General features: G+C 40.7%; 1 protein-coding gene across 2 annotated transcripts in view; it reads right to left on the bottom strand.

Moving 5' to 3' along the window:
- Positions 1 to 10176: 10176 nt before the first annotated feature.
- PHETA2 (PH domain containing endocytic trafficking adaptor 2) overlaps positions 10177 to 25444 on the bottom strand; it is a 101375-nt gene continuing 86107 nt past the window's right edge. For both annotated transcript variants that reach the window (XM_053721385.1, XM_053721384.1), the window contains exon 2: positions 10177 to 12719. In XM_053721385.1, coding sequence (XP_053577360.1) covers positions 11944 to 12705 — 762 coding nt within the window. In that variant the 5' untranslated portion in view covers positions 12706 to 12719 and the 3' untranslated portion in view covers positions 10177 to 11943. The remainder of the gene's footprint in view (positions 12720 to 25444) is intronic.

Here is a 25444-nt window from a genome sequence, read left to right on the forward strand (position 1 = left end):
CAGAGTTGTTTTATATATACAATTTATCATTTTATATTACCATCTCAAAGTGTTTAATTTCCCTTTAAAGGAATCGTCTTAAAGGAATCGTCATTCATCGGGTAGTCGTCGGATGAAGAGGATGCTCCACGTCGGATGTCTTGAAGATGGAGCCGCTCCGCGTCGGATGGATGAAAATAGAAGATGCCGTCTGGATGAAGACTTCTGCCCGTCTGGAGGACCACTTCGCCCGGCTTGGATGAAGACTTCTCCCGGCTTTGTTGAGGACTTTGGGCCGGTTGGATGAAGACTTCTGCCGCTTCCTTGAGGATGGATGTCCGATCTTCAGAACTGTAAGTCGATCTTCAGGGGGTTAGTGTTAGATTTTTTTAAGTGTGTTTTGGGTGGGTTTTATTTTTAGGTTAGGGTTTGGGCCTGCAAAAGAGCTAACTGTCCTTTTAAGGACAATGCCCATCCAAATGCCCTTTTCAGGGCAATGGGGAGCTTAGGTTTTTTTAGTTAGGTTTTTATTTGGGGGGTTGGCTGTGTGGGTGGTGGGTTTGTTTGTATTTTTTGGGGGGTTGTTTGTATTTTTTTTACAGGTAAAAGAGCTGATTACTTTGGGGCAATGCCCCGCAAAAGGCCCCTTTAAGGGCTATTGGTAGTTTAGTTTATGCTAGGGTTTTTTTTATTAGGGCTATTAGATTAGGTGCAATTAGTTTAAATTTCTGTAATTTGTTTATTATTTTCTGTAATTTAGTGTTTGTTTTTTTTGTACTTTAGCTAATTTAATTTAATTTAGGTAATTGTATTTAATTTAGTTAATTTATTTAATTATAGTGTAAGGTTAGGTTTTATTGTAAGACAGGTTAGGTTTTATTTTACTGATACTTTGTATTTATTTTAGCTAGGTAGTTATTAAATAGTTAATAACTATTTAATAACTATTCTACCTAGTTAAAATAAATACAAACTTGCCTGTAAAATAAAAATAAACCCTAAGATAGATACAATGGCCCCTATTTAACAAAGGTCTTGTGGACCTGATTCGACAGTGCGGATCAGGTTCGCAAGACCTCGCTGAATGCAGAGAGCAATTCGCGGACAGGGTTATGAAGCAGCGGTCTTTGTGACCGCTGCTTCATAACTGCTGTTTCTGGCGAGTCTGAAGACTCGCCAGAAACACGGGCCGTCAAGCTCCTTTTGAGCTTGATAGATAGGCCCCATTGTAACTATTATTTATATTGTAGCTAGCTTAGGGTTTATTTTATAGGTAAGTATTTGGTTTTAAATAGGAATAATGTAGTTAATTATAGTAATTTTATTTAGATTTATTGTAATGATATTTAAGTTAGGGGGTGTTAGGGTTAGACTTAGGTTTAGGGGTTAATACATTTAGTATAGTGGCGGCGACATTGGGGACGGCAGATTAGGGGTTAATAAATGTAGGTAGGTGGCGGCGATGTTAGGGACGGCAGATTGGGGTTAATAATATTTAACTAATGTTTGCGAGGCGGGAGTGCGGGGGTTTAGGGGTTAATATGTTTATTATAGTGGGGGCGGCAGATTAGGGGTTTATAAGTGTAGGTAGGTGGCGGCAACATTGGGGGCAGCAGATTAGGGGTTAATAAATATAATGTAGGTGGCAGTGATGTTGGGGGCAGCAGATTAGGGGTTCATAAGTATAATTTAGGTGGCGGCGGTGTCCGGAGCGGCAGATTAGGGGTTAATAAATATAATGCAGGTGGCGGAGATAGTGGGGGTGGCAGATTAGGGGTTAATAAGTGTAAGATTAGGGGTGTTTAGACTCTGGGTTCATGCTAGGGTGTTAGGTGTAAACATAAATTTTATTTCCCCATAGGAATCAATGGGGCTGATTGAGATTTATGCTGCTTTTTTTTGCAGGTGTTAAGACTTTTTTTCAGCCGGCTATCCCTATGATTCCTATGGGGAAATCGTGCACAAGCACGTACGACCAGCTCACCGCTGACTTAAGCAGCGCTGGTATTGAAGTGAGATTTGGAGCTAAATTTTGCTCTATGCTCACTTCTTGCCTTTTAACGCCGGGTTTGTAAAAACTCGAAATACCAGCGCTGTATGTAAGTGAGCGGTGAGAAAAAACTGCACGTTAGCACTGCATGGCTCCTAACACAAAACTCGTAATCTAGCCAAAATTTAGCTGTAAAATAAAAATAAAACCTAAGATAGATATACTGGCCTCTATTTATCAAGCTGTCTACTTACCTGCATTCGACGGCCCCAATACGCTCGCCTAAGATCGCCTAACATCACAGCCGCGGACCTTAATAAGTTCGCCAAATTTATCAAGAAAGCTGTCGCACCAAGTACAGGGCGATGAGCAGCGGACTGTTGTTAACTAACAGTCATCGATCTCGCTGCTCTTCGGCTTATTCGCAGCTTTCTTGCTACCCTGTCACTAAGCACCCACACTATACTATACAGTTTTACCCCCTAAACCACCACTCCCGGAGCCCGCCGCAACTCGAATAAATGTATTAACCCCTAAACCGCCACTCCCGGACCCCGCCGCAACTCTAATAAATGTATTAACCCCTAAACCGCCGCTCCCGGAGCCCACCGCCACCTACATTATACTTATTAACCTCTAATCTGCCGCCCCCTATACAGCCGCCACCTACATAAAGTTATTAACCCCTATCCTGCCGCTCCCGGACCCCGCCGCAATGAAAGAAAATGTTTAACCCCTAAACTGCCGCTTCCGGAGCCCACCGCCACCTACATTACATTTATTAACCCCTAAACCGCCGCCACTATAATAAACATATTAACCCCTAAACCTAAGTCTAACCCTAACACCCCCCTAACTTAAATATTATTTTAATTAATCTAAATAAATTTACTATTATTAACTAAATTATTCCTATTTAAAACTAAATACTTACCTATAAAATAAACCCTAAGATAGCTACAATATAACTAATAGTTACATTGTAGCTATCTTAGGGTTTATTTTTATTTTACAGGCAACTTTGTATTTATTTTAACTAGGTAGAATAGTTATTAAATAGTTATTTACTATTTAATAACTATCTAGCTAAAATAAATACAAAGTTACCTGTAAAATAAATCCTAACCTAAGTTACATTTACACCTAACACTACACTATCATTAAATTAATTTCCTAAACTAACTACAATTACTTACAATTAAATTAAATAAACTAAAGTACAAAAATCAACAAACACTAAATTACAGAAAATAAAAAAAAAAATTACAAGAAGTTTAAACTAATTACACCTAATCTAAGCCCCCTAATAAAATAAAAAAGCCCCCCAAAATAATAAAAATCCCTACCCTACACTAAATTACAAATAGCCCTTAAAAGGGCCTTTTGCGGGGCATTGCCCCAAAGTAATCAGCTCTTTTACCTGTAAAAAAAGAAATACAACCCCCCCAAGATTAAAACCCACCACCCACACACCCAACCCTACTCTAAAACCCAGCCAAACCCCCCTTAAAAAAACCTAACACTAACCCCCTGAAGATCACCCTACCTTGAGTGTCTTCACCCAGCCGGGCACAAGTGGTCCTCCAGAGGGTCCGAAGTCTTCATCCTATCCGGGCAGAAGAGGACCTCCAGACCGGCAGAAGTCTTCATCCAGGCGGCATCTTCTATCTTCATCCTTCTGGAGCGGAGCGGGCCCATCTTCAAGACATCCGACGCGGAGCATCCTCTTCATCCGACGGCCGACGACTGAATGACTGGTCCTTTAAATGACGTCATCCAAGATGGCGCCCCTTGAATTATCATTGGCTGATAGAATTCTATCAGCCAATCGGAATTAAGATAAGAAAAATCCTATTGGCTGATGCAATCAGCCAATCGGATTGAAGTTCAATCCGATTGGCTGATCCAATCAGCCAATAGGATTGACCTTGCATTCTATTGGCTGTTCCAATTAGCCAATAGAATGCGAGGTCAATCCTATTGGCTGATTGCATCAGCCAATAGGATTTTTCCTACCTTAATTCCGATTGGCTGATAGAATTCTATCAGCCAATCAGAATTCAAGGGATGCCATCTTGGATGACGTCATTTAAAGGACCAGTCATTCAGACGTCGGCCGTTGGATGAAGAGGATGCTCCGCGTCGGATGTCTTGAAGATGGACCCGCTCCGCTACGGAAGGATGAAGATAGAAGATGCCACCTGGATGAAGACTTCTGCCGGTCTGGAGGTCCTCTTCTGCCCGGATAGGATGAAGACTTCGGACCCTCTGAAGCACCACTTGTGCCCGGCTGGGTGAAGATGGCTCAAGGTAGGGTGATCTTCAGGGGGTTAGTGTTAGGTTTTTTTAAGGGAGGTTTGGGTGGGTTTTAGAGTAGGGTTGGGTGTGTGGGTGGTTGGTTTTAATGTTGGGGGGGTTGTATTTCTTTGTTTACAGGTAAAAGAGCTGATTACTTTTGGGGCAATCCTTTTAAGGGCTATTTGTAATTTAGTGTAGGGTAGGGATTTTTATTATTTTGGGGGGCTTTTTTACTTTATTAGGGGGCTTAGATTAGGTGTAATTAGTTTAAACTTCTTGTAATTTTTTTATTTTCTGTAATTTAGTGTTTGTTGTTTTTTGTACTTTAGTTTATTTAATTTAATTGTAAGTCATTGTAGTTAGTTTAGGGAATTAATTTAATGATAGTGTAGTGTTAGGTGTAAATGTAACTTAGGTTAGGATTTATTTTACAGGTAACTTTGTATTTATTTTAGCTAGGTAGTTATTAAATAGTTAATAACTATTTAGTAACTATTCTACCTAGTTAAAATAAATACAAACTTGCCTGTAAAATAAAAGTAAACCCTAAGCTAACTACAATGTAACTATTAGTTATATTGTAGCTATCTTGGGGTTTATTTTATAGGTAAGTATTTAGTTTTAAATAGGAAGAATTTAGTTAATAATAGTAAATTTATTTAGATTTATTAAAATAATATTTAAGTTACGGGGGTGTTAGGGTTAGACTTAGATTTAGGGGTTAATATGTTTATTATAGTGGCGGCGGTGTAGGGGGGGCAGATTAGGGATTAATAAATATAATGTAGGTGGCGGCAGGGTCTGGGAGCGGCTGTTTAAGGGTTAATAAGCATAAAGTAGGTGGCGGCGGTGTAGGGGGAAGATTAGGGGTGTTTAGACTCGGGGTATATGTTAGGGTGTTAGGTATAGACATTTCCCATAGGAATCAATGGGATATCAGGCAGCAGCGAACATGAACTTTCGCTGCTGTCAGACTCCCATTGATTCCGATGGTATCCGCCGCCTCCAGGGCGGCGGATTGAAAACCAGGTACGCTGGGCCGGCATAGTGGCGAGCGTACATGCTAGTTCTTTGATAACTAGCAAAAGAAGTCAGATTGTGCCAAACTTGCGTTCGGAACATCTGGAGTGACGTAACCATCGATCTGTGTCGGACTGAGTCCGGCGGATCATATGTTACGTCACTATATTCTACTTTTGCCGGTCTCTAGCCTTTGATAACTAAGGCGAATCAGGCTTGCCACAAATACGCTGCGGAATTCCAGCGTATTTGCGGTTGACAGCTTGATAAATAGAGGCCAATGTAACTATTAGTTAAATTGTAGCTAGCTTAGGGTTTATTTTACAGGTAAGTATTTAGTTTTAAATAAGAACTATTTAGTTATTAATAGTCGGTTTTATTTAGATTTATTTTAATTATATTTAAATTAGGGGGTGTTAGGGTTAGGGTTAGACTTAGGTTTAGGGGTTAATAAATATAGTACTGTATAGTGGCGGCGACGTTGGGGGCGGCAGATTAGGGGTTAATAAATGTAGGTAGGTGGCAGCGATGTTAGGGGCGTCAGATTAGGGGTTAATAATATTTAACTAGTGTTTGCGAGGCGGGACAGCGGCGGTTTAGGCGTTAATATGTTTATTATAGTGGCGGCGATGTCCGGAGTGGCAAATTAGGGGTTAATAAGTATAATGTAGGTGTCGGCGATAGCGGGGGCATCAGATTAGGGGTTAATAAGTGTAATGTAGGTGTCGGCGATGTTGGGGACGGCAGATTAGGGGTTAATAAGTGTAATGTAGGTGTCGGCGATGTCGGGGGCGGCAGATTAGGGGTTAATAAGTGTAATGTAGGTGTTGGCGATGTGGGGTGTGGCAGATTAGGGGTGTTTAGACTCTGGGTTTATGTTAGGGTGTTAGGTGTAAACATAAAATGTGTTTCCCCATAGGGATCAATAGGGCTGCGTTACTGAGCTTTACGCTGCTTTTTTTCAGGTGTTAGGCTTTTTTTCAGCTGGCTCTCTCTTTGATGTCTATGGGGAAATCGTGCACGAGCACCTATAACCAGCTCACCGACTTAAGCAGCGCTGGTATTGGAGTGGAGTATGGAACACAATTTTGCTCTACGCTCACTTCTTGCCTAATAACGCCTGGTTTAGGAAAACCTGTAATACCAGCGCTGTAGGTAAGTGAGCGGTGACAATAACGGGCAAGTTAGCACCGCACCCCATAACGCAAAACTCGTAATCTAGCCGATTGTTAGCTGTGAAATGTCTTGTGCGGTAGCTGTGAAATGCATTGTTTGTTAGCCGTAAAAAAGGATTGTTTGTTTGCCATGAAACGCATTGTGCTGTAGCTGTGAAATGTGTTGTCTTTTAGCTGAGTGCTTATCTCTGTCTGTTATGTAATTAGTATAATAAATCCACAGTTTATGCCTTGCTTCATGGGAGCTTATATACAAGTCACACGTATGTTACTCCAAAATATATTTTATTTCTATGTAAACAGACAACTATAGCAAAAAGTATTCTATAAGGTAGTCTTATAAAAACATCTCATGAGACCTCCCACATCACTACCACTAACTAAACCTATTAACCCCTAAACCGTCACCCCCCACATCGCAAAAAACTAAATTAAGCTATTTACCCCTAAACCTAACAACCCCCTAACTTTAAATTAAAATTACAACATCCCTATCTTAATATAAATTAAAACTTACCTGTAGAATTAAAATAAACTATTTTAAATTATTAATTAACCTACCCTAACTATTATACTACAATTAAATTAAAATACCAAATAAATAAACTAAATTACATATTAAAGAAAACTATCCCTACTCAAATTATTAACAATAAGTTACAAACAAACAAACACTAAATTACGAAAAATAAAAAAACAAATGATCAAAAATAAAAAAGAATTACACCTAATCTAATAACCCTATCAAAATAAAAAGTCCCCCCCCCAATAGAAAAACCCTAGCCTACTATAAACTACCAATGGCCCTCAAAAGGGCCTTTTGTGGGGCATTGCCCCAAAGATGTCAGCTCTTTTACATTGCAAAAAAATACAAAGACCCCCCAACAGTTAAACCCACCACCCAACCAACCAACCCCCCCAAATAAAAAAACCTATATAAAGTAACCTAAGCTCCCCATTGCCCTGAAAGGGCATTTAGCTCTTTTACGTGCCCAGACCCTAATCTAAAAATAAAACCCACCCAAAAAAAACTTAAAAAAATCTAACACTAACCCCCGATGATCCACTTACAGTTCTTGAAGTCCCGCTTAAAGGATCCATCCAGACAGAGAAGTCCTCATCCAGGCGGGAAGAAGTCTTCATCCGGGCAGCTTCTTCCGTCTTCATCCAGCCGTAGAAGTCCTCATCCAGGCGGCAAGAAGTCTTCATCCAGACGGCATCTTCTATCTTCATCCATCCAATGCGGAACGTGTCCATCCTGAAGACATCCAGCGCAGAGCATCCTCTTCATATGGTCGCCGCCGTAAACTGGAACTTCAATGCAAATTACGCCATCCAAGATGGCATCCCTTGCATTCCTATTGGCTGAAAGATTTCAATCAGCCAATAGGATTAGAGCTGCTAAAATCCTATTGGCTGCTCAAATCCTAGGACTTTAGCAGCTCTAATTCCTATTGGCTGATTGAAGTCTTTCAGCCAATAGGAATGTAAGGGACGTCACTTGCATTGAAGTTCCAGTGTACGGCGGCGACCGTATGAAGAGGATGCTCAGTGCCGGATGTTTTCAGGATGGACCCGCTCTGTGCCGAATGGCTGAAGATAGAAGATGCCATCTGGATGAAGACTTCTTGCCGCCTGGATGAGGACTTCTCCGGCTGGATGAAGATGGAAGAGGCCGCCCAGATGAAGACTTCTTGCCGCCTGGATGAGGACGTCTCTGGCTGGATGGATCCTTCAAGCGGGACTTTAAGAACTGTAAGTGGATCGTCGGGGGTTAGTGTTAGGTTTTTTTAAGGGAATTTTGGGTGGGTTTTATTTTTAGATTAGGGTCTTTGCATGTAAAAGAGCTAAATGCCCTTTTAAGGGAAATGGCCATACAAATGCCCTTTTCAGGGCAATGGGAAGCTTAGGTTATTTTAGATAGGTTTTTTATTTGGGGGGGTTGGTTGGTTGGGTGGTGGGTTTAACTGTTGGGGGGTGTTTGTATTTTTTTGCAATGTAAAAGAGCTGTTATCTTTGGGGCAATGACCCACAAAAGGCCCTTTTAAGGGCCATTGGTAGTTTATTGTAGGCTAGGGTTTTTTGTTTTTTGGGGGGCTTTTTTATTTTGATAGCGCTATTAGATTAGGTGCAATTCTTTTTTATTTTTGATAATTAGTTTTTTTATTTTTCGTAATTTAGTGTGGGGGGGTTGTAACTTAGTGTTTGTTTGTTTTTGTAACTTAGTGTTTGTTTTTTTCTGTAATTTAGTACTTTTAATAATGTTTAATTGTATATTTAAATAATTTGAGTAGGGTTAGGTTTCTTTAATATGTAATTTAGTTTATTTAATTGGTATTTTAATTTAATTGTAGTATAATAGTTAGGGTAGGTTAATTTATAGTTTAAAATAGTTTATTTTAATTCTACAGGTAAGTTTTAATTTATATTAAGATAGGGATGTTGTAATTTTAATTTAAAGTTAGGGGGTTGTTAGGTTTAGGGGTTAATAGCTTAATTTAGTTTTTGGCGATGTGGGGGGCTGACGGTTTAGGGGTTAATAAGTTTAGTTAGTGGTGGTGATGTGGGAGGCCAGAGGTTTAGAGGTTAATACATTTAGTGGCGGCGGTGTCGGGAATGGCGGAATAGGGGTTAATACATTTTATTTAGATTGAGGCGATGTCGGGGCGGCAGATTAGGGGTGTTTAGACTCTGGGTTTATGTTAGGGTGTTAGGTGTAAACGTTACTTGTTTTCTACCATAGAAATCAATGGGTTATATGTCTTTGTCTTGCAGCATCGAACATACAATTTTGCTGCTTTCAGACTCCCATTGATTTCTATGGAATCCGCAGCCTCCAGGGTGGCGGATTGAAAACCAAGTACGCTGGGTCGAAAAAAACGCAAGCATACCTGTTAAAAGTTTGCTAACTGGGAAAAAGTGTCAAATAGAACCGAATGTGTATCATCTGTAATGATGTAAGCATCGATCTGCATCAGATTGAGACCGGCGGATCGTATGTTACGTCACAAATTTCTTGAGGATTTGATAACTAGGTCAAGGATTTGATAATCAATCTCACAACAATTACGATGCGGAATTCTGGCGTTTTTGAAGATGACACTTTGATAGATAGGCCCCTCTGTCTCACATGGTTTAGTGTTTCAGTCTCACCCGGTTATGGGGTACAGTCTCCAGGTTTAGTGGTGTAGTCTCACCTGGTTTAGGGGTACTGTCCTAGGTTTAAGGGTGCCCCAGCTTTAGAGGTTCAATCGCACCTGGTTTAGGGGTGCAGTCTCACCAGGTTTAGAGGTCCAGTCTCACCAGGTTTAGGGGTGCAATCTCACAAGATTTAGAGGTACATTATTACATGGTTTAGGGGCACAGTCTCACAGGGTTTAGGGGTTCAGTCTCATCTGAATTAGGGGTGCAGTCTCACCAGGTTTGGAGGTGGGGTCTCACCAGGTTTGGGGGTGGAGGTTCACCAGGTTTGGGGTTGGAGTCTCACCAGGTTTGGGGGTGGAGTCTCATTAGGTTTGGGGTGGTCTCACCTGTTTTAGGGGTGCAGTCTCACTAGGTTTAGGGGTGCATGCTCGGTAACACTAATGTACTTTTTGTTTTTTTCTATAGAAAGAACAAAGATGGTGGCTGTGTGACCTAACACACGCACACTGACATCAGTTGCGAATGTTCCTACAAGGAAATCCCAGGAAATAAATGTCTCAAGTCTCGGTGTGTAGTGTGGGGACGTATTTTAGGTTTACACAAAGAATATAATATCATACAACAGCACACATTGTGGCTGTATTGTCAGTCCTAAGTAACAATATATAAATACTTATTACACATGCATTTCATTTTTCAGCTGGGCCTGCAGCGTCTACTAATCCCTCGCCATGTCCTGGGGTACGGAGGACCTGTAAACAAGTATTGGAGTGCAGAAAATAATAATACAGAGGTGCAGGTCCATAAGACTCAAGTCTATAATCCCATCTGGCTGCTTTGTATGTGCAGTATAGATCCAAAAGTCATCGGCCACTTGCACTATCCCACCATGGAGTGTCATGGGCCCAATTGTAACTTTATATTTCACTTCAGCTTGTTTTGTACAAATAAAAAAGTGATTTCCTTATACAGGAATTTCAGAGGGACGAGGCACCGGGCTGGAGTAATATAGTTGTGAATTAAAACTCCCATTCAGAAGTTCTCACAGGTCTGTGGCAGGGTAGCATGATTCTGGTGACTGATAAAATAAAGGGATAGTAAGAAAAAACAGATTAAAGGGACAGTCTAGTCAAAATTAAACTGTCATGATTCAGATAGGCCATGTCATTTTAAACAACTTTCCAATTTACTTTTATCATAACATTTGCTTGGCTCTCTTGGTATTCTTTGCTGAAAGTTTGTAGGCTCATATGCTAATTTCTAAGCCCTTGAAGTCCACCTCTTATCTAAATGCATTTGACAGTTTTTCACAGCTAGAGGGCGTACGTTCATGTGTACCATATAGATAACACTGTGCTCATGCCCATGGAGTTACTTAGTAGTCAGCACTGATTGGCTAAAATGCTAGTCTTTTAAAAGAAAGAAGGGGGCAGTCTGCAGAGACTTAGATACAATGTAATCACAGAGGTAAAAAGTATATTAATATAACTGAGGTAATGAGCAGTCTGCAGAGGCTTAGATACAGGGTAATCACAGAGGTAAAAAGTATATTAATATAACTGAGATAAGGAGCAGTTTGCAGAGGCTTAGATACAGGGTAATCACAGAGGTAAAAAGTATATTAATATAACTGAGATAAGGGGCAGTCTGCAGAGGCTTAGATACAGGGTAATCACAGAGGTAAAAAAGTATATTAATATAACTGAGATAAGGGGGCAGTCTGCAGAGGCTTAGATACAAGGTAATCACAGAGGTAAAAAGTATATTAATATAACTGAGATAAGGGGCAGTCTGCAGAGGCTTAGCTACAAGGTAATCACAGAGGTAAAAAGTATATTAATATAACTGAGATAAGGAGCAGTCTGCAGAGGCTTAGCTACAAGGTAATCACAGAGGTAAAAAGTATATTAATATAACTGAGATAAGGGGCAGTCTGCAGAGGCTTAGATACAGGGTAATAACAGAGGTAAAAAGTATATCAATATAACTGTGTTTGTTATGCAAAACTGGGGAATGGGTATAAAGGGATTATCTATCTTTTTAAACAATAAAAATTCTGACTAGACTGTCCCTTAATGATTTGTTTTTAATGGGTAGTGACAACTTCCCCTTATTTTCCTGGCTCATTGTAATCAATGTCAATAGGTTACATCATGGCGGCTAGTCAGCGAGGGGTACAAATCAGGTGCCATCCATTTGAATGAGCTTTTGACATGTTCAGCTTGACATTTTGGGGACCACGCAGTTACAAAGGCTTGTAGCACAATCACAGCCATATCCACGAAAACATATTCCCAGACACAGGTGAGTGACCATCATGTCACCGCTGTCCCCTTCTTATTGTCTTTGCTCATGGCTCATATTTTCTTCCTGCCACTTTTTCCGTAGCTCCCTAATTTCTTTCCCATAATACTCATGCAGTTTAGTAAAACAAAGAGTCTCTGGGCATACTGGGCTTCCTGATGCCATGATGGAGGTGGCTGGGGCAAATGGGTCAACCCAAAATGCACCCCGTCTTCGAGGGGGCAAGGGTGGTGGTGTGGTACCTGTAGCGCTTCTGGCATGTGTGTCCATGCTGGAGTTTTCTGGATAAATGAAACCATTGTTAGAATCCAATATCTTGAAATTATCCCACTTAACCCGAGCTGTTGTCCGGGCCCTTACAACTTGTCGACCCTTTGTCTTACGTACTCTACACTTCTGCATCACCTCCAGTTCTCTCTCCAGTTCCCTGACCACCAGCCTCATGTAGTCAAAGCTCGCCCTAGACAAAGCCTTCACCCAGCTCTCCATGTCCTCCTGACTTTCTGCAGCCAGAATGTAAGATCGGGAATCTTGCACATCAAATCGCACAGCAAAGGCAAACTCCTCTTCAGACTGGCAGAGCTCCACGGTGTAGCCCTCCAGTATCACAACTCCTACGGGCTCTCTGCTCTGGCGCTCCTCAAAATAAAAGAGAAGGTTACCCTTCAGCACAAACCATCGTTTTTGGTAGGCCACATTCCACTGTCCCCTCTTGTAGAGGTAGCCGGTGCGGTCGGCTGGTGAGCCACATGTTGCATAATGCACCATACTCCTCTCGTTCACTTTCATGCTCATCTGGAGAGCGCCAACTACAAACAGACAAAGGACATGTTCAGAATATGGAATATATATATATATAGTGTGTATATATATATATATATATATATATATATATATATATATATATATATACAAAACACATTATATACTGTAAATAAATGTCATTACTAAAGCACCTACAGACCTAACAGGTGCCCTATGTGCCCAGTACCCTTCACAAAACACACTATATACTGTAAACAAATGTCATTACTAAAGCATCTACAGGTGCCCAGTGTGCCCAGTACCCTACACAAAACACACTATATGCTGTAAATAAATATCATTACTAAAGCACCTACAGACCTCACAGGTGCCCTGTGTGCCCAGTACCCTAAAAAACACACTATATACTGTAAATAAATGTCATTACTAAAGCACCTACAGACCTCACAGGTGCCCAATGTGCCCAGTACCCTACACAAAACACATATACTGTAAATAAACGTTATTACTAAAGCACCTACTGACCTCACAGGTGCCCAGTACCCTACACACAAGACACTATATACTGTAAATAAACGTCATTACTAAAGCACCTACAGACCTCACAGGTGCCCAGTACCCTACACAAAACACACTATATACTGTATATAAATGACATTACTAAAGCACCTACAGACCTCACAGGTGCCCAATGTGCCCAGTATTCTACACAAAACTCACTGTATACTGTAAATAAACATCATTACTAAAGCACCTACAGACCTCACAGGTACCCAATGTGTCCAGTACCCTACTCAAAACACACTATATACTGTAAATAAATGTCATTACTAAAACACCTACAGACCTCACATGTCCAGTGTGCCCAGTACCCTACACACAACACACTATATACTGTAAATAAATGTCATTACTAAAGCACCTACAGACCTCACAGGTACCCAATGTGTCCAGTACCCTACTCAAAACACACTATATACTGTAAATAAATGTCATTACTAAAACACCTACAGACCTCACATGTCCTGTGTGCCCAGTACCCTACACAAAACACACTATATACTGTGAATAAATGTCATTACTAAAGCATCTACATATGCCCATATGTACTGTAGATAAATGTCATTACTAAAGCACCTACAGACCTCACATGTCCAGTGTACCCAGTTCCCTACACACAAAACACACTATATACTGTAAATAAATGTCATTACTAAAGCATCTACAGACCTCACGTGTGCCCAGTACCCTACACAAAACACACTATATACTGTAAATAAATGTCATTACTAAAGCACCTACAGACCTCACACCTACAGACCTCACGGGTGTCCTGTGTGCCCAGTACCCTACACACAACACACTATATACTGTAAATAAATGTCACTACTAAAGCACCTACAGACCTCACAGGTGCCCAATGTGTCCAGTACCCTATGCAAAACACACTATATACTGTAAATAAATGTCATTACTAAAGCACCTACAGACCTCACATGTGCCCAGTGTGCCAAGTACCCTACACAAAACACACTATGTACTGAAAATAAATGTCATTACTAAAACACCAACAGACCTAACAGGTCCCTGTGTCCAGTACCCTACACAAAACACACTATATACTGTAAATAAACGTTATTACTAAAGTACCTACAGACCTCACAGGTGCCCAGTACCCTACACAAAACACACTTCTGTAAATAAATGTCATTACTAAAACACCTACAGACCTCACAGTGCCCAGTGTGCCCAGTACCCTACACAAAACACACTATATACTGTAAATAAATGTCATTACTAAAACACCTACAGACCTCACGTGTGCCCAGTACCCTACACAAAACACACTAGATACTGTAAATAAACATCATTACTAAAGCACCTACAGACCTCACAGGTACCCAATGTGTCCAGTACCCTACACAAAACACACTATATACTGTAAATAAATGTCATTACTAAAACACCTACAGACCTCACATGTCCAGTGTGCCCAGTACCCTACACAAAACACACTATATACTGTAAATAAATGTCATTACTAAAGCACCTACAGACATAACAGGTGCCTGTGTGCCCAGTACCCTACACAAAACACACTATATACTGTGAATAAATGTCATTACTAAAGCATCTACAGACCTCACATGTCCAGTGTACCCAGTTCCCTACACACAAAACACACTATATACTGTAGATAAATGTCATTACTAAAGCACCTACAGACCTCACATGTCCGGTGTACCCAGTTCCCTACACACAAAACACACTATATACTGTAAATAAATGTCATTACTAAAGCATCTACAGACCTCACAGGTGCCCAGTGTGCCCAGTACCCTACACAAAACACACTATATACTGTAAATAAATGTCATTACTAAAGCACCTACAGACCTCACATGTCCAGTGTACCCAGTTCCCTACACACAAAACACACTATATACTGTAGATAAATGTCATTACTAAAGCACCTACAGACCTCACATGTCCGGTGTACCCAGTTCCCTACACACAAAACACACTATATACTGTAAATAAATGTCATTACTAAAGCATCTACAGACCTCACAGGTGCCCAGTGTGCCCAGTACCCTACACAAAACACACTATATACTGTAAATAAATGTCATTACTAAAGCACCTACAGACCTCACACCTACAGACCTCACGGGTGTCCTGTGTGCCCAGTACCCTACACACAACACACTATATACTGTAAATAAATGTCACTACTAAAGCACCTACAGACCTCACAGGTGCCCAATGTGTCCAGTACCCTATGCAAAACACACTATATACTGTAAATAAATGTCATTACTAAAGCACCTACAGACCTCACATGTGCCCAGTGTGCCAAGTACCCTACACAAAACACACTATGTACTGAAAATAAATGTCATTACTAAAACACCAACAGACCTAACAGGTCCCTGTGTCCAGTACCCTACACAAAACACACTATATACTGTAAATAAACGTTATTACTAAAGTACCTACAGACCTCACAGGTGCCCAGTACCCTACACAAAACACACTTCTGTAAATAAATGTCATTACTAAAACACCTACAGACCTCACAGTGCCCAGTGTGCCCAGTACCCTACACAAAACACACTATATACTGTAAATAAATGTCATTACTAAAACACCTACAGACCTCACGTGTGCCCAGTACCCTACACAAAACACACTAGATACTGTAAATAAACATCATTACTAAAGCACCTACAGACCTCACAGGTACCCAATGTGTCCAGTACCCTACACATAACACACTATATACTGTAAATAAATGTCATTACTAAAACACCTACAGACCTCACATGTCCAGTGTGCCCAGTACCCTACACAAAACACACTATATACTGTAAATAAATGTCATTACTAAAGCACCTACAGACCTCAAAGGTGTCCTGTGTGCCCAGTACCCTACACAAAACACACTATATACTGTGAATAAATGTCATTACTAAAGCATCTACATATGCCCATATGTACTGTAGATAAATGTCATTACTAAAGCACCTACAGACTTCACATGTCCAGTGTACCCAGTTCCCTACACACAAAACACACTATATACTGTAGATAAATGTCATTACTAAAGCACCTACAGACCTCACATGTCCGGTGTACCCAGTTCCCTACACACAAAACACACTATATACTGTAAATAAATGTCATTACTAAAGAATCTACAGACCTCACAGGTGCCCAGTGTGCCCAGTACCCTACACAAAACACACTATATACTGTAAATAAATGTCATTACTAAAGCACCTACAGACCTCACACCTACAGACCTCACGGGTGTCCTGTGTGCCCAGTACCCTACACACAACACACTATATACTGTAAATAAATGTCACTACTAAAGCACCTACAGACCTCACAGGTGCCCAATGTGTCCAGTACCCTATGCAAAACACACGATATACTGTAAATAAATGTCATTACTAAAGCACCTACAGACCTCACATGTGCCCAGTGTGCCAAGTACCCTACACAAAACACACTATGTACTGAAAATAAATGTCATTACTAAAACACCAACAGACCTAACAGGTCCCTGTGTCCAGTACCCTACACAAAACACACTATATACTGTAAATAAACGTTATTACTAAAGTACCTACAGACCTCACAGGTGCCCAGTACCCTACACAAAACACACTTCTGTAAATAAATGTCATTACTAAAACACCTACAGACCTCACAGTGCCCAGTACCCTACACAAAACACACTACATACTGTAAATAAATGTCATTACTAAAACACCTACAGACCTCACGTGTGCCCAGTACCCTACACAAAACACACTAGATACTGTAAATAAACATCATTACTAAAGCACCTACAGACCTCACAGGTACCCAATGTGTCCAGTACCCTACACAAAACACACTATATACTGTAAATAAATGTCATTACTAAAACACCTACAGACCTCACATGTCCAGTGTGCCCAGTACCCTACACAAAACACACTATATACTGTAAATAAATGTCATTACTAAAGCACCTACAGACCTCACAGGTGTCCTGTGTGCCCAGTACCCTACACAAAACACACTATATACTGTGAATAAATGTCGTTACTAAAGCATCTACATATGCCCATATGTACTGTAGATAAATGTCATTACTAAAGCACCTACAGACCTCACATGTCCAGTGTACCCAGTTCCCTACACACAAAACACACTATATACTGTAAATAAATGTCATTACTAAAGCACCTACAGACCTCACATGTCCAGTGTACCCAGTTCCCTACACACAAAACACACTATATACTGTAAATAAATGTCATTACTAAAGCATCTACAGACCTCACAGGTGCCCAGTGTGCCCAGTACCCTACACAAAACACACTATATACTGTAAATAAATGTCATTACTAAAGCACCTACAGACCTCACACCTACAGACCTCACGGGTGTCCTGTGTGCCCAGTACCCTACACACAACACACTATATACTGTAAATAAATGTCACTACTAAAGCACCTACAGACCTCACAGGTGCCCAATGTGTCCAGTACCCTATGCAAAACACACTATATACTGTAAATAAATGTCATTACTAAAGCACCTACAGACCTCACACCTACAGACCTCACGGGTGTCCTGTGTGCCCAGTACCCTACACACAACACACTATATACTGTAAATAAATGTCATTACTAAAGCACCTACAGACCTCACATGTGCCCAGTGTGCCAAGTACCCTACACAAAACACACTATGTACTGAAAATAAATGTCATTACTAAAACACCAACAGACCTAACAGGTCCCTGTGTCCAGTACCCTACACAAAACACACTATATACTGTAAATAAACGTTATTACTAAAGTACCTACAGACCTCACAGGTGCCCAGTACCCTACACAAAACACACTTCTGTAAATAAATGTCATTACTAAAACACCTACAGACCTCACAGTGCCCAGTGTGCCCAGTACCCTACACAAAACACACTATATACTGTAAATAAATGTCATTACTAAAACACCTACAGACCTCACGTGTGCCCAGTACCCTACACAAAACACACTATATACTGTAAATAACTGTCATTACTAAAGCACCTACAGACCTCATAGGTGCCCATTGTGTCCAGTTCCCTACACAAAACACACTGTATACTGTAAATAAATGTCATTACTAAAGCACCTACAGACCTACCATGCCCTGTGTGCCGATTACCCTACACAAAACACACTATATACTGTAAATAAATGTCATTACTAAAGCACCTACAGACCTCACAGGTGCCCAATGTGTCCAGTACCCTACGCAAAACTCACTATATACTGTAAATAAATGTAATTACTAAAGCACCTACAGACCTCACATGTGCCCAGTGTGCCCAGTACCCTACACAAAACACACTAGATACTGTAAATAAATGTCATTACTAAAGCACCTACAGACCTCACATGTGCCCAGTACCCTACACAAAACATACTATGTACTGAAAATAAATGTCATTACTAAAGCACCAACAGACCTAACAGGTCCCTGTGTGCCCAGTACCTTACACAAAACACACTATATACTGTAAATAAACGTTATTACTAAAGTACCTACAGACCTCATAGATGCCCAGTGTGTCCAGTTCCCTACACAAAACACACTGTATACTGTAAATAAATGTCATTACTAAAGCACCTACAGACCTACCATGCCCTGTGTGCCGATTACCCTACACAAAACACACTATATACTGTAAATAAATGTCATTACTAAAGCACCTACAGACCTAACATGCCCAGTGTGCCCAGTACCCTACACAAAACATACTATGTACTGTAGATAAATGTCATTACTAAAGCACCTATAGACCTCAGAGGTGCCCAGTACCCTACACAAAACATACTATGTACTGTAAATAAATGTCATTACTAAAGCACCTATAGACCTCAGAGGTGCCCAGTACCCTACACAAAACACACTATATACTGTAAATAAACGTCATTATTAAAGTACCTACAGACCTCACAGGTGCCCAGTACCCTACACAAAACACACTATGTACTGTAAATAAACGTAATTACTAAAGCACCTACAGATCTCACAGGTACCCAATGTTCCCAGGATCCTACACAAAACACACTATATACTGTAAATAAACGTCATTACTAAAGCACCTACAGACTTCACAGGTGCTCAATGTGCCCAGTACCCTACACAAAAACACTATATACTGTGTATAAATGTCATTACTAAAGCACCTACAGACCTCACAGGTGCCCAGTACACTACACACAAGACACTATATACTGTAAATAAACGTCATTACTAAAGCACCTACAGACCTCACAGGTGCCCAGTACCCTACACAAAACACACTATATACTGTAAATAAACGTCATTACTAAAGCACCTACAGACCTCACAGGTGCCCAGTGTGCCCAGTACCCTACACAAAACACACTATATACTGTAAATAAATGTCATTACTAAAGCACCTACAGACCTCACAGGTGCCCAGTTTACCCAGTTCCCTACACACAAAACACTATGTACTGTAAATAAATGTAATTACTAAAGCACCTACAGACCTCACATGTGCCCAGTGTGTCCAGTACCCTACGCAAAACACACTAGATACTGTAAATAAATGTCATTACTAAAGCACCTACAGACCTCACATGTGCCCAGTACCCTACACAAAACATACTATGTACTGAAAATAAATGTCATTACTAAAGCACCAACAGACCTAACAGGTCCCTGTGTGCCCAGTACCCTACACAAAACACACTATATACTGTAAATAAACATTATTACTAAAGTACCTACAGACCTCATAGATGCCCAGTGTGTCCAGTTCCCTACACAAAACACACTGTATACTGTAAATAAATGTCATTACTAAAGCACCTACAGACCTACCATGCCCTGTGTGCCGATTACCCTACACAAAACACACTATATACTGTAAATAAATGTCATTACTAAAGCACCTACAGACCTAACATGCCCAGTGTGCCCAGTACCCTACACAAAATATACTATGTACTGTAAATAAATGTCATTACTAAAGCACCTATAGACCTCAGAGGTGCCCAGTACCCTATACAAAACACACTATATACTGTAAATAAACGTCATTACTAAAGTACCTACAGACCTCTCAGGTGCCCAGTACCCTACACAAAACACACTATGTACTGTAAATAAACGTAATTACTAAAGCACCTACAGATCTCACAGGTACCCAATGTTCCCAGGATCCTACACAAAACACACTATATACTGTAAATAAACGTCATTACTAAAGCACCTACAGACTTCACAGGTGCTCAATGTGCCCAGTACCCTACACAAAAACACTATATACTGTATATAAATGTCATTACTAAAGCACCTACAGACCTCACAGGTGCCCAGTACACTACACACAAGACACTATATACTGTAAATAAACGTCATTATTAAAGCACCTACAGACCTCACAGGTGCCCAGTGTGCCCAGTACCCTACACAAAACACACTATATACTGTAAATAAATGTCATTACTAAAGCACCTACAGACCTCACAGGTGCCCAGTGTACCCAGTGTACCCAGTTCCCTACACACAACACACTATGTACTGTAAATAAATGTCATTACTAAAGCACCTACAGACCTCACAGGTACCCAATCTGTCCAGTACCCTACACAAAACACAGTATATACTGTAAATAAATGTCATTACTAAAGCACCTACAGACCTCACAGGTGCCCAGTGTACCCAGTACCCTACACAAAACAGACTATATACTGTAAATAAATGTCATTACTAAAGCACCTACAGACCTCACAGGTGTCCAGTGTACCCAGTTCCCTACACACAACACACTATGTACTGTAAATAAATTTCATTACTAAAGCACCTACAGACTTCACAGGTGCCCAGTGTGCCCAATACCCTACACAAAACACACTATATACTGTAAATAAATGTCATTACTAAAGCACCTACAGACCTCACAGGTGCCCAGTACACCACCAACAAGACACTATATACTGTAAATAAACTTCATTACTAAAGCACCTACAGACCTCACAGGTGCCCAATGTGCCCAGTATTCTACACAAAACTCACGGTATACTGTAAATAAACATCATTACTAAAGCACCTACAGACCTCACAGGTGCCCAATGTGCCCAGTACCCTACACAAAACACACTATGTACTGCAAATAAACGTCATTACTAAAGCATCTACAGACCTCACAGGTGTCCAGCACCCTACACAAAACACACTATATACTGGAAATAAACATCATTACTAAAGCACCTACAGACCTCACAGGTGCCCAGTACCCTACACAAAACACACTATATACTGTAAATAAACGTCATTACTAAAGCACCTACAGACCTCACAGGTGCCCAGTACCCTACACAAAACACACTATATACTGTATATAAATGACATTACTAAAGCACTTACAGACCTCACAGGTGCCCAATGTGCCCAGTATTCTACACAAAACTCACTGTATACTGTAAATAAACATCATTACTAAAGCACCTACAGACCTCACAGGTGCCCAATGTGCCCAGTACCCTACACAAAACACACTATATACTGTAAATAAATGTCATTACTAAAGCACCTACAGACCTAACAGGTATCCAGTGTACCCAGTTCCCTACACACAACACACTATGTACTGTAAATAAATGTCATTACTAAAGCACCTACAGACCTCACAGGTACCCAATGTGTCCAGTACCCTACACACAACACACTATGTACTGTAAATAAATGTCATTACTAAAGCACCTACAGACCTCACAGGTGTCCTGTGTGCCCAGTACTCTACACAAAACACACTACATACTGTGAATAAATATCATTACTAAAGCACCTACAGACCTCACAGGTACCCAATGTGTCCAGTACCCTACACAAAACACACTATATACTGTAAATAAATGTCATTACTAAAGCACCTACAGACCTCACAGGTGCCCAATGTGTCCATTACCCTACGCAAAACTCACTATATACTGTAAATAAATGTAATTACTAAAGCACCTACAGACCTCACATGTGCCCAGTGTGCCCAGTACCCTACACAAAACACACTATATACTGTAAATAAATGTCATTACTAAAGCACCTACAGACCTCACATGTGCCCAGTACCCTACACAAAACACACTATATACTGTAAATAAATGTCATTATTAAAGCACCTACAGACCTCACATGTGCCCAGTACCCTACACAAAACACACTATATACTGTAAATAAATGTCATTACTAAAGCACCTACAGACCTCACGTGTGCCCAGTACCCTACACAAAACACACTATGTACTGAAAATAAATGTCATTACTAAAGCACCAACAGACCTAACAGGTGCCCTATGTGCCCAGTACCCTACACAAAACACACTATATACTGTAAATAAATGTCATTACTAAAGCACCAACAGACCTAACAGGTGCCCTATGTGCCCAGTACCCTACACAAAACACACTGTATACTGTAAATAAACGGTATTACTAAAGTACCTACAGACCTCACAGGTGCCCAGTACCCTACACAAAACATACTCCTGTAAATAAATGTCATTACTAAAACACCTACAGGCCTCACAGGTGCCCAGTACCCTACACAAAACATACTATATACTGTAAATAAATGTCATTACTAAAACACCTACAGACCTCACAGGTGCCCAGTGTGCCCAGTACCCTACACAAAACACACTATATACTGTAAATAACTGTCATTACTAAAGCACCTACAGACCTCACACAGTGGCGTCACTAGGGTTGGTGTCACCCGGTGCGGTAAGTTATGGTGTCACCCCCCCCCCCCAGAAAGCAGACACACACAAAAACACAGGCAAACACACATACAAACACTCAGACACACTTAAATACATACTCAGATGCCCACACAAAAGCACACACACACACAAAAACACTGACACACACACACACACACACAAAAACTCAGACACACACACATACAAAATATGTAAACTGCACTGCATTAATTATAAATCTCATGCCTAGAGCTGCTCCCTGGCTCAGCAGAGCATCAAATGAAAGATAAACAGAGCACTCTAAAAATAAATCACTAAAGAAAAGGTTTAGGCGCAAACTATGAAAATTCTGCTCTCTGACTCTGTTCCAAGTCTGTCAGTGCACAGCCCTGAGCCGCGTGCCTACCGCTTATTATGGCCAATCACCTCTGCACTCTGCCCAGACCCCCGCCCGCCCGCCCTCCTACCTGTTCAGTGTGCACTTAGTGTACCGTAACCGTAATGGTCTGGTGGGCATCATACGTGGCTCCTTCACTTTAAAGACAGTGTCAAACAGTCATGCGGTCAGGTGCCAGGCATCCCCTCATGATTTGCCAGTTCCCGTTTAGAGAGACAGCACAGCAGTGAGTGACTCCATTGCTCCACATGTCACTGAGCAGTGAGCACAGATAGGCAGGCAGGTTTAGGCTAGCAGCGCAACTTTGCAAGCCCCACGGCATGCCCACAACATTCATAGTGAAATTGGGCAGGGGAGAACAAAGTACAAACAAGCAAAAGCAGCCGGGAAAACTATTTGTTGAAATTGCAGCACTGGCTCAAGGGGCAAAAAAATTGTGTGTCTACAACTTCCCCAGTCCCACCAATGTTCACAAATGCCAGCCCCTCTAATAAAAAAAATCTATGCATCTCAACATTGTATTTCTTTGAATTTTAAAAAAAATAAAATTTTGGTGTCACCCAGGTGCGGCCCGCCCCCCCCCCAGTGACGCCACTGACCTCACAGATGTCCTGCGTGCCCAGTACCCTACACAAAACACACTATATACTGTATATAACTGTCATTACTAAAGCACCTACAGACTTCATAGGTGCCCAGTTCTCTACACAAAACACACTGTATACTGTAAATAAATGTCATTACTAAAGCACCTACAGAACTCGTTGGTGCACCTTGTGCCCAGTACCCTACACAAAACACAGTATATACTGTAAATAAATGTCATTAATAAAGCACCTACAGACCTCACAGATGTCCTGCGTTCCCAGTACTCTACACAAAACACACTATATACTGTAAATAAATGTCATTACTAAAGCACCTTCAGACCTCACAGGTGCCCAGTACCTTACATAAAACACTATATACTGTAAATAACTGTCATTACTAAAGCACCTACAGACCTAACATGCCCAGTACCCTACACAAAACAAACTATCGGCTAGATTTAGAGTTCGGCGGTAGATGGGCTGTTAACGCCACGCGTGTTTTATGTCTAACGCACGTCATTGTTTGACTCCGGTATTTAGAGTTAATATAAGACCATCTAACGATGCTCCTAACGCGTGTATGTCACACGCGTAATCCTGCCCGCGTTAGACAGTCTCCCATAGAGATCAATGGGAAAGTCAAAAAATAGCTTTTTTTACCTAACACTCGATCTCGCGAGAATACGCACAGCTCGGTCATATGACGCATACCACATCATGCACAACAATAACACGCCGCAAATGTCACAACATCAATCAATCAACAAAGCACACAAGCATTACACATTCACAAGCGGGGGAAGTTTTAATACTATTTATACGGGGAATACGCATATACTTTAAGATGCGGAAAATCGCACAATAACAACAAGGATTAAAAAATATATACATACACTAAAAAAAAAATCGCATTCAATATCATTATATATTATGAAAAACATACATATACAACACTTCACGAAGAACACACCATCGCAAATTCACATTTAAAAAGAATACTATTGGACAATGTTAGAGAAAACGACCACTATGACATCATCGCATTCTACACATTCCACAAATACCAACTCAAAATGAGCATGCGCAAATTAACACACCTAATACACATTGCAATAATATTAATTGCTAATAAAGCACACCTGAACACTAATTACAATGGAAATTGGGACATCATTAAACATTTACACAGGGTATATAAGCACCACACAAGCAGGGCTTCTTTGACTGTGTTGCTGGTGGGTCTTTGGAGATTTAAGAATAGAGATTTTGCGAATTTTTGAGAGTGAGTTAGTGTTAGTGTGAGAGAGTCAGTTGGTAGTGTTAGCGTGAGAGAGTCAGTTGGTAGTGTTAGCGTGAGATAGTCAGTTGGTAGTGTTAGCGTGAGAGAGTCAGTTGGTAGTGTTAGCGTGAGAGAGTGAGTGAGTTAGTGGGAGTTAGCGGGAGTGGGAGAGAGTCTGTTAGTGGGAGTTATTAGTGATAGTTGTTAGTGTGAG

This window comes from Bombina bombina, chromosome 7, assembly GCF_027579735.1.
Source record: "Bombina bombina isolate aBomBom1 chromosome 7, aBomBom1.pri, whole genome shotgun sequence".
Lineage (NCBI taxonomy): Eukaryota > Metazoa > Chordata > Amphibia > Anura > Bombinatoridae > Bombina > Bombina bombina.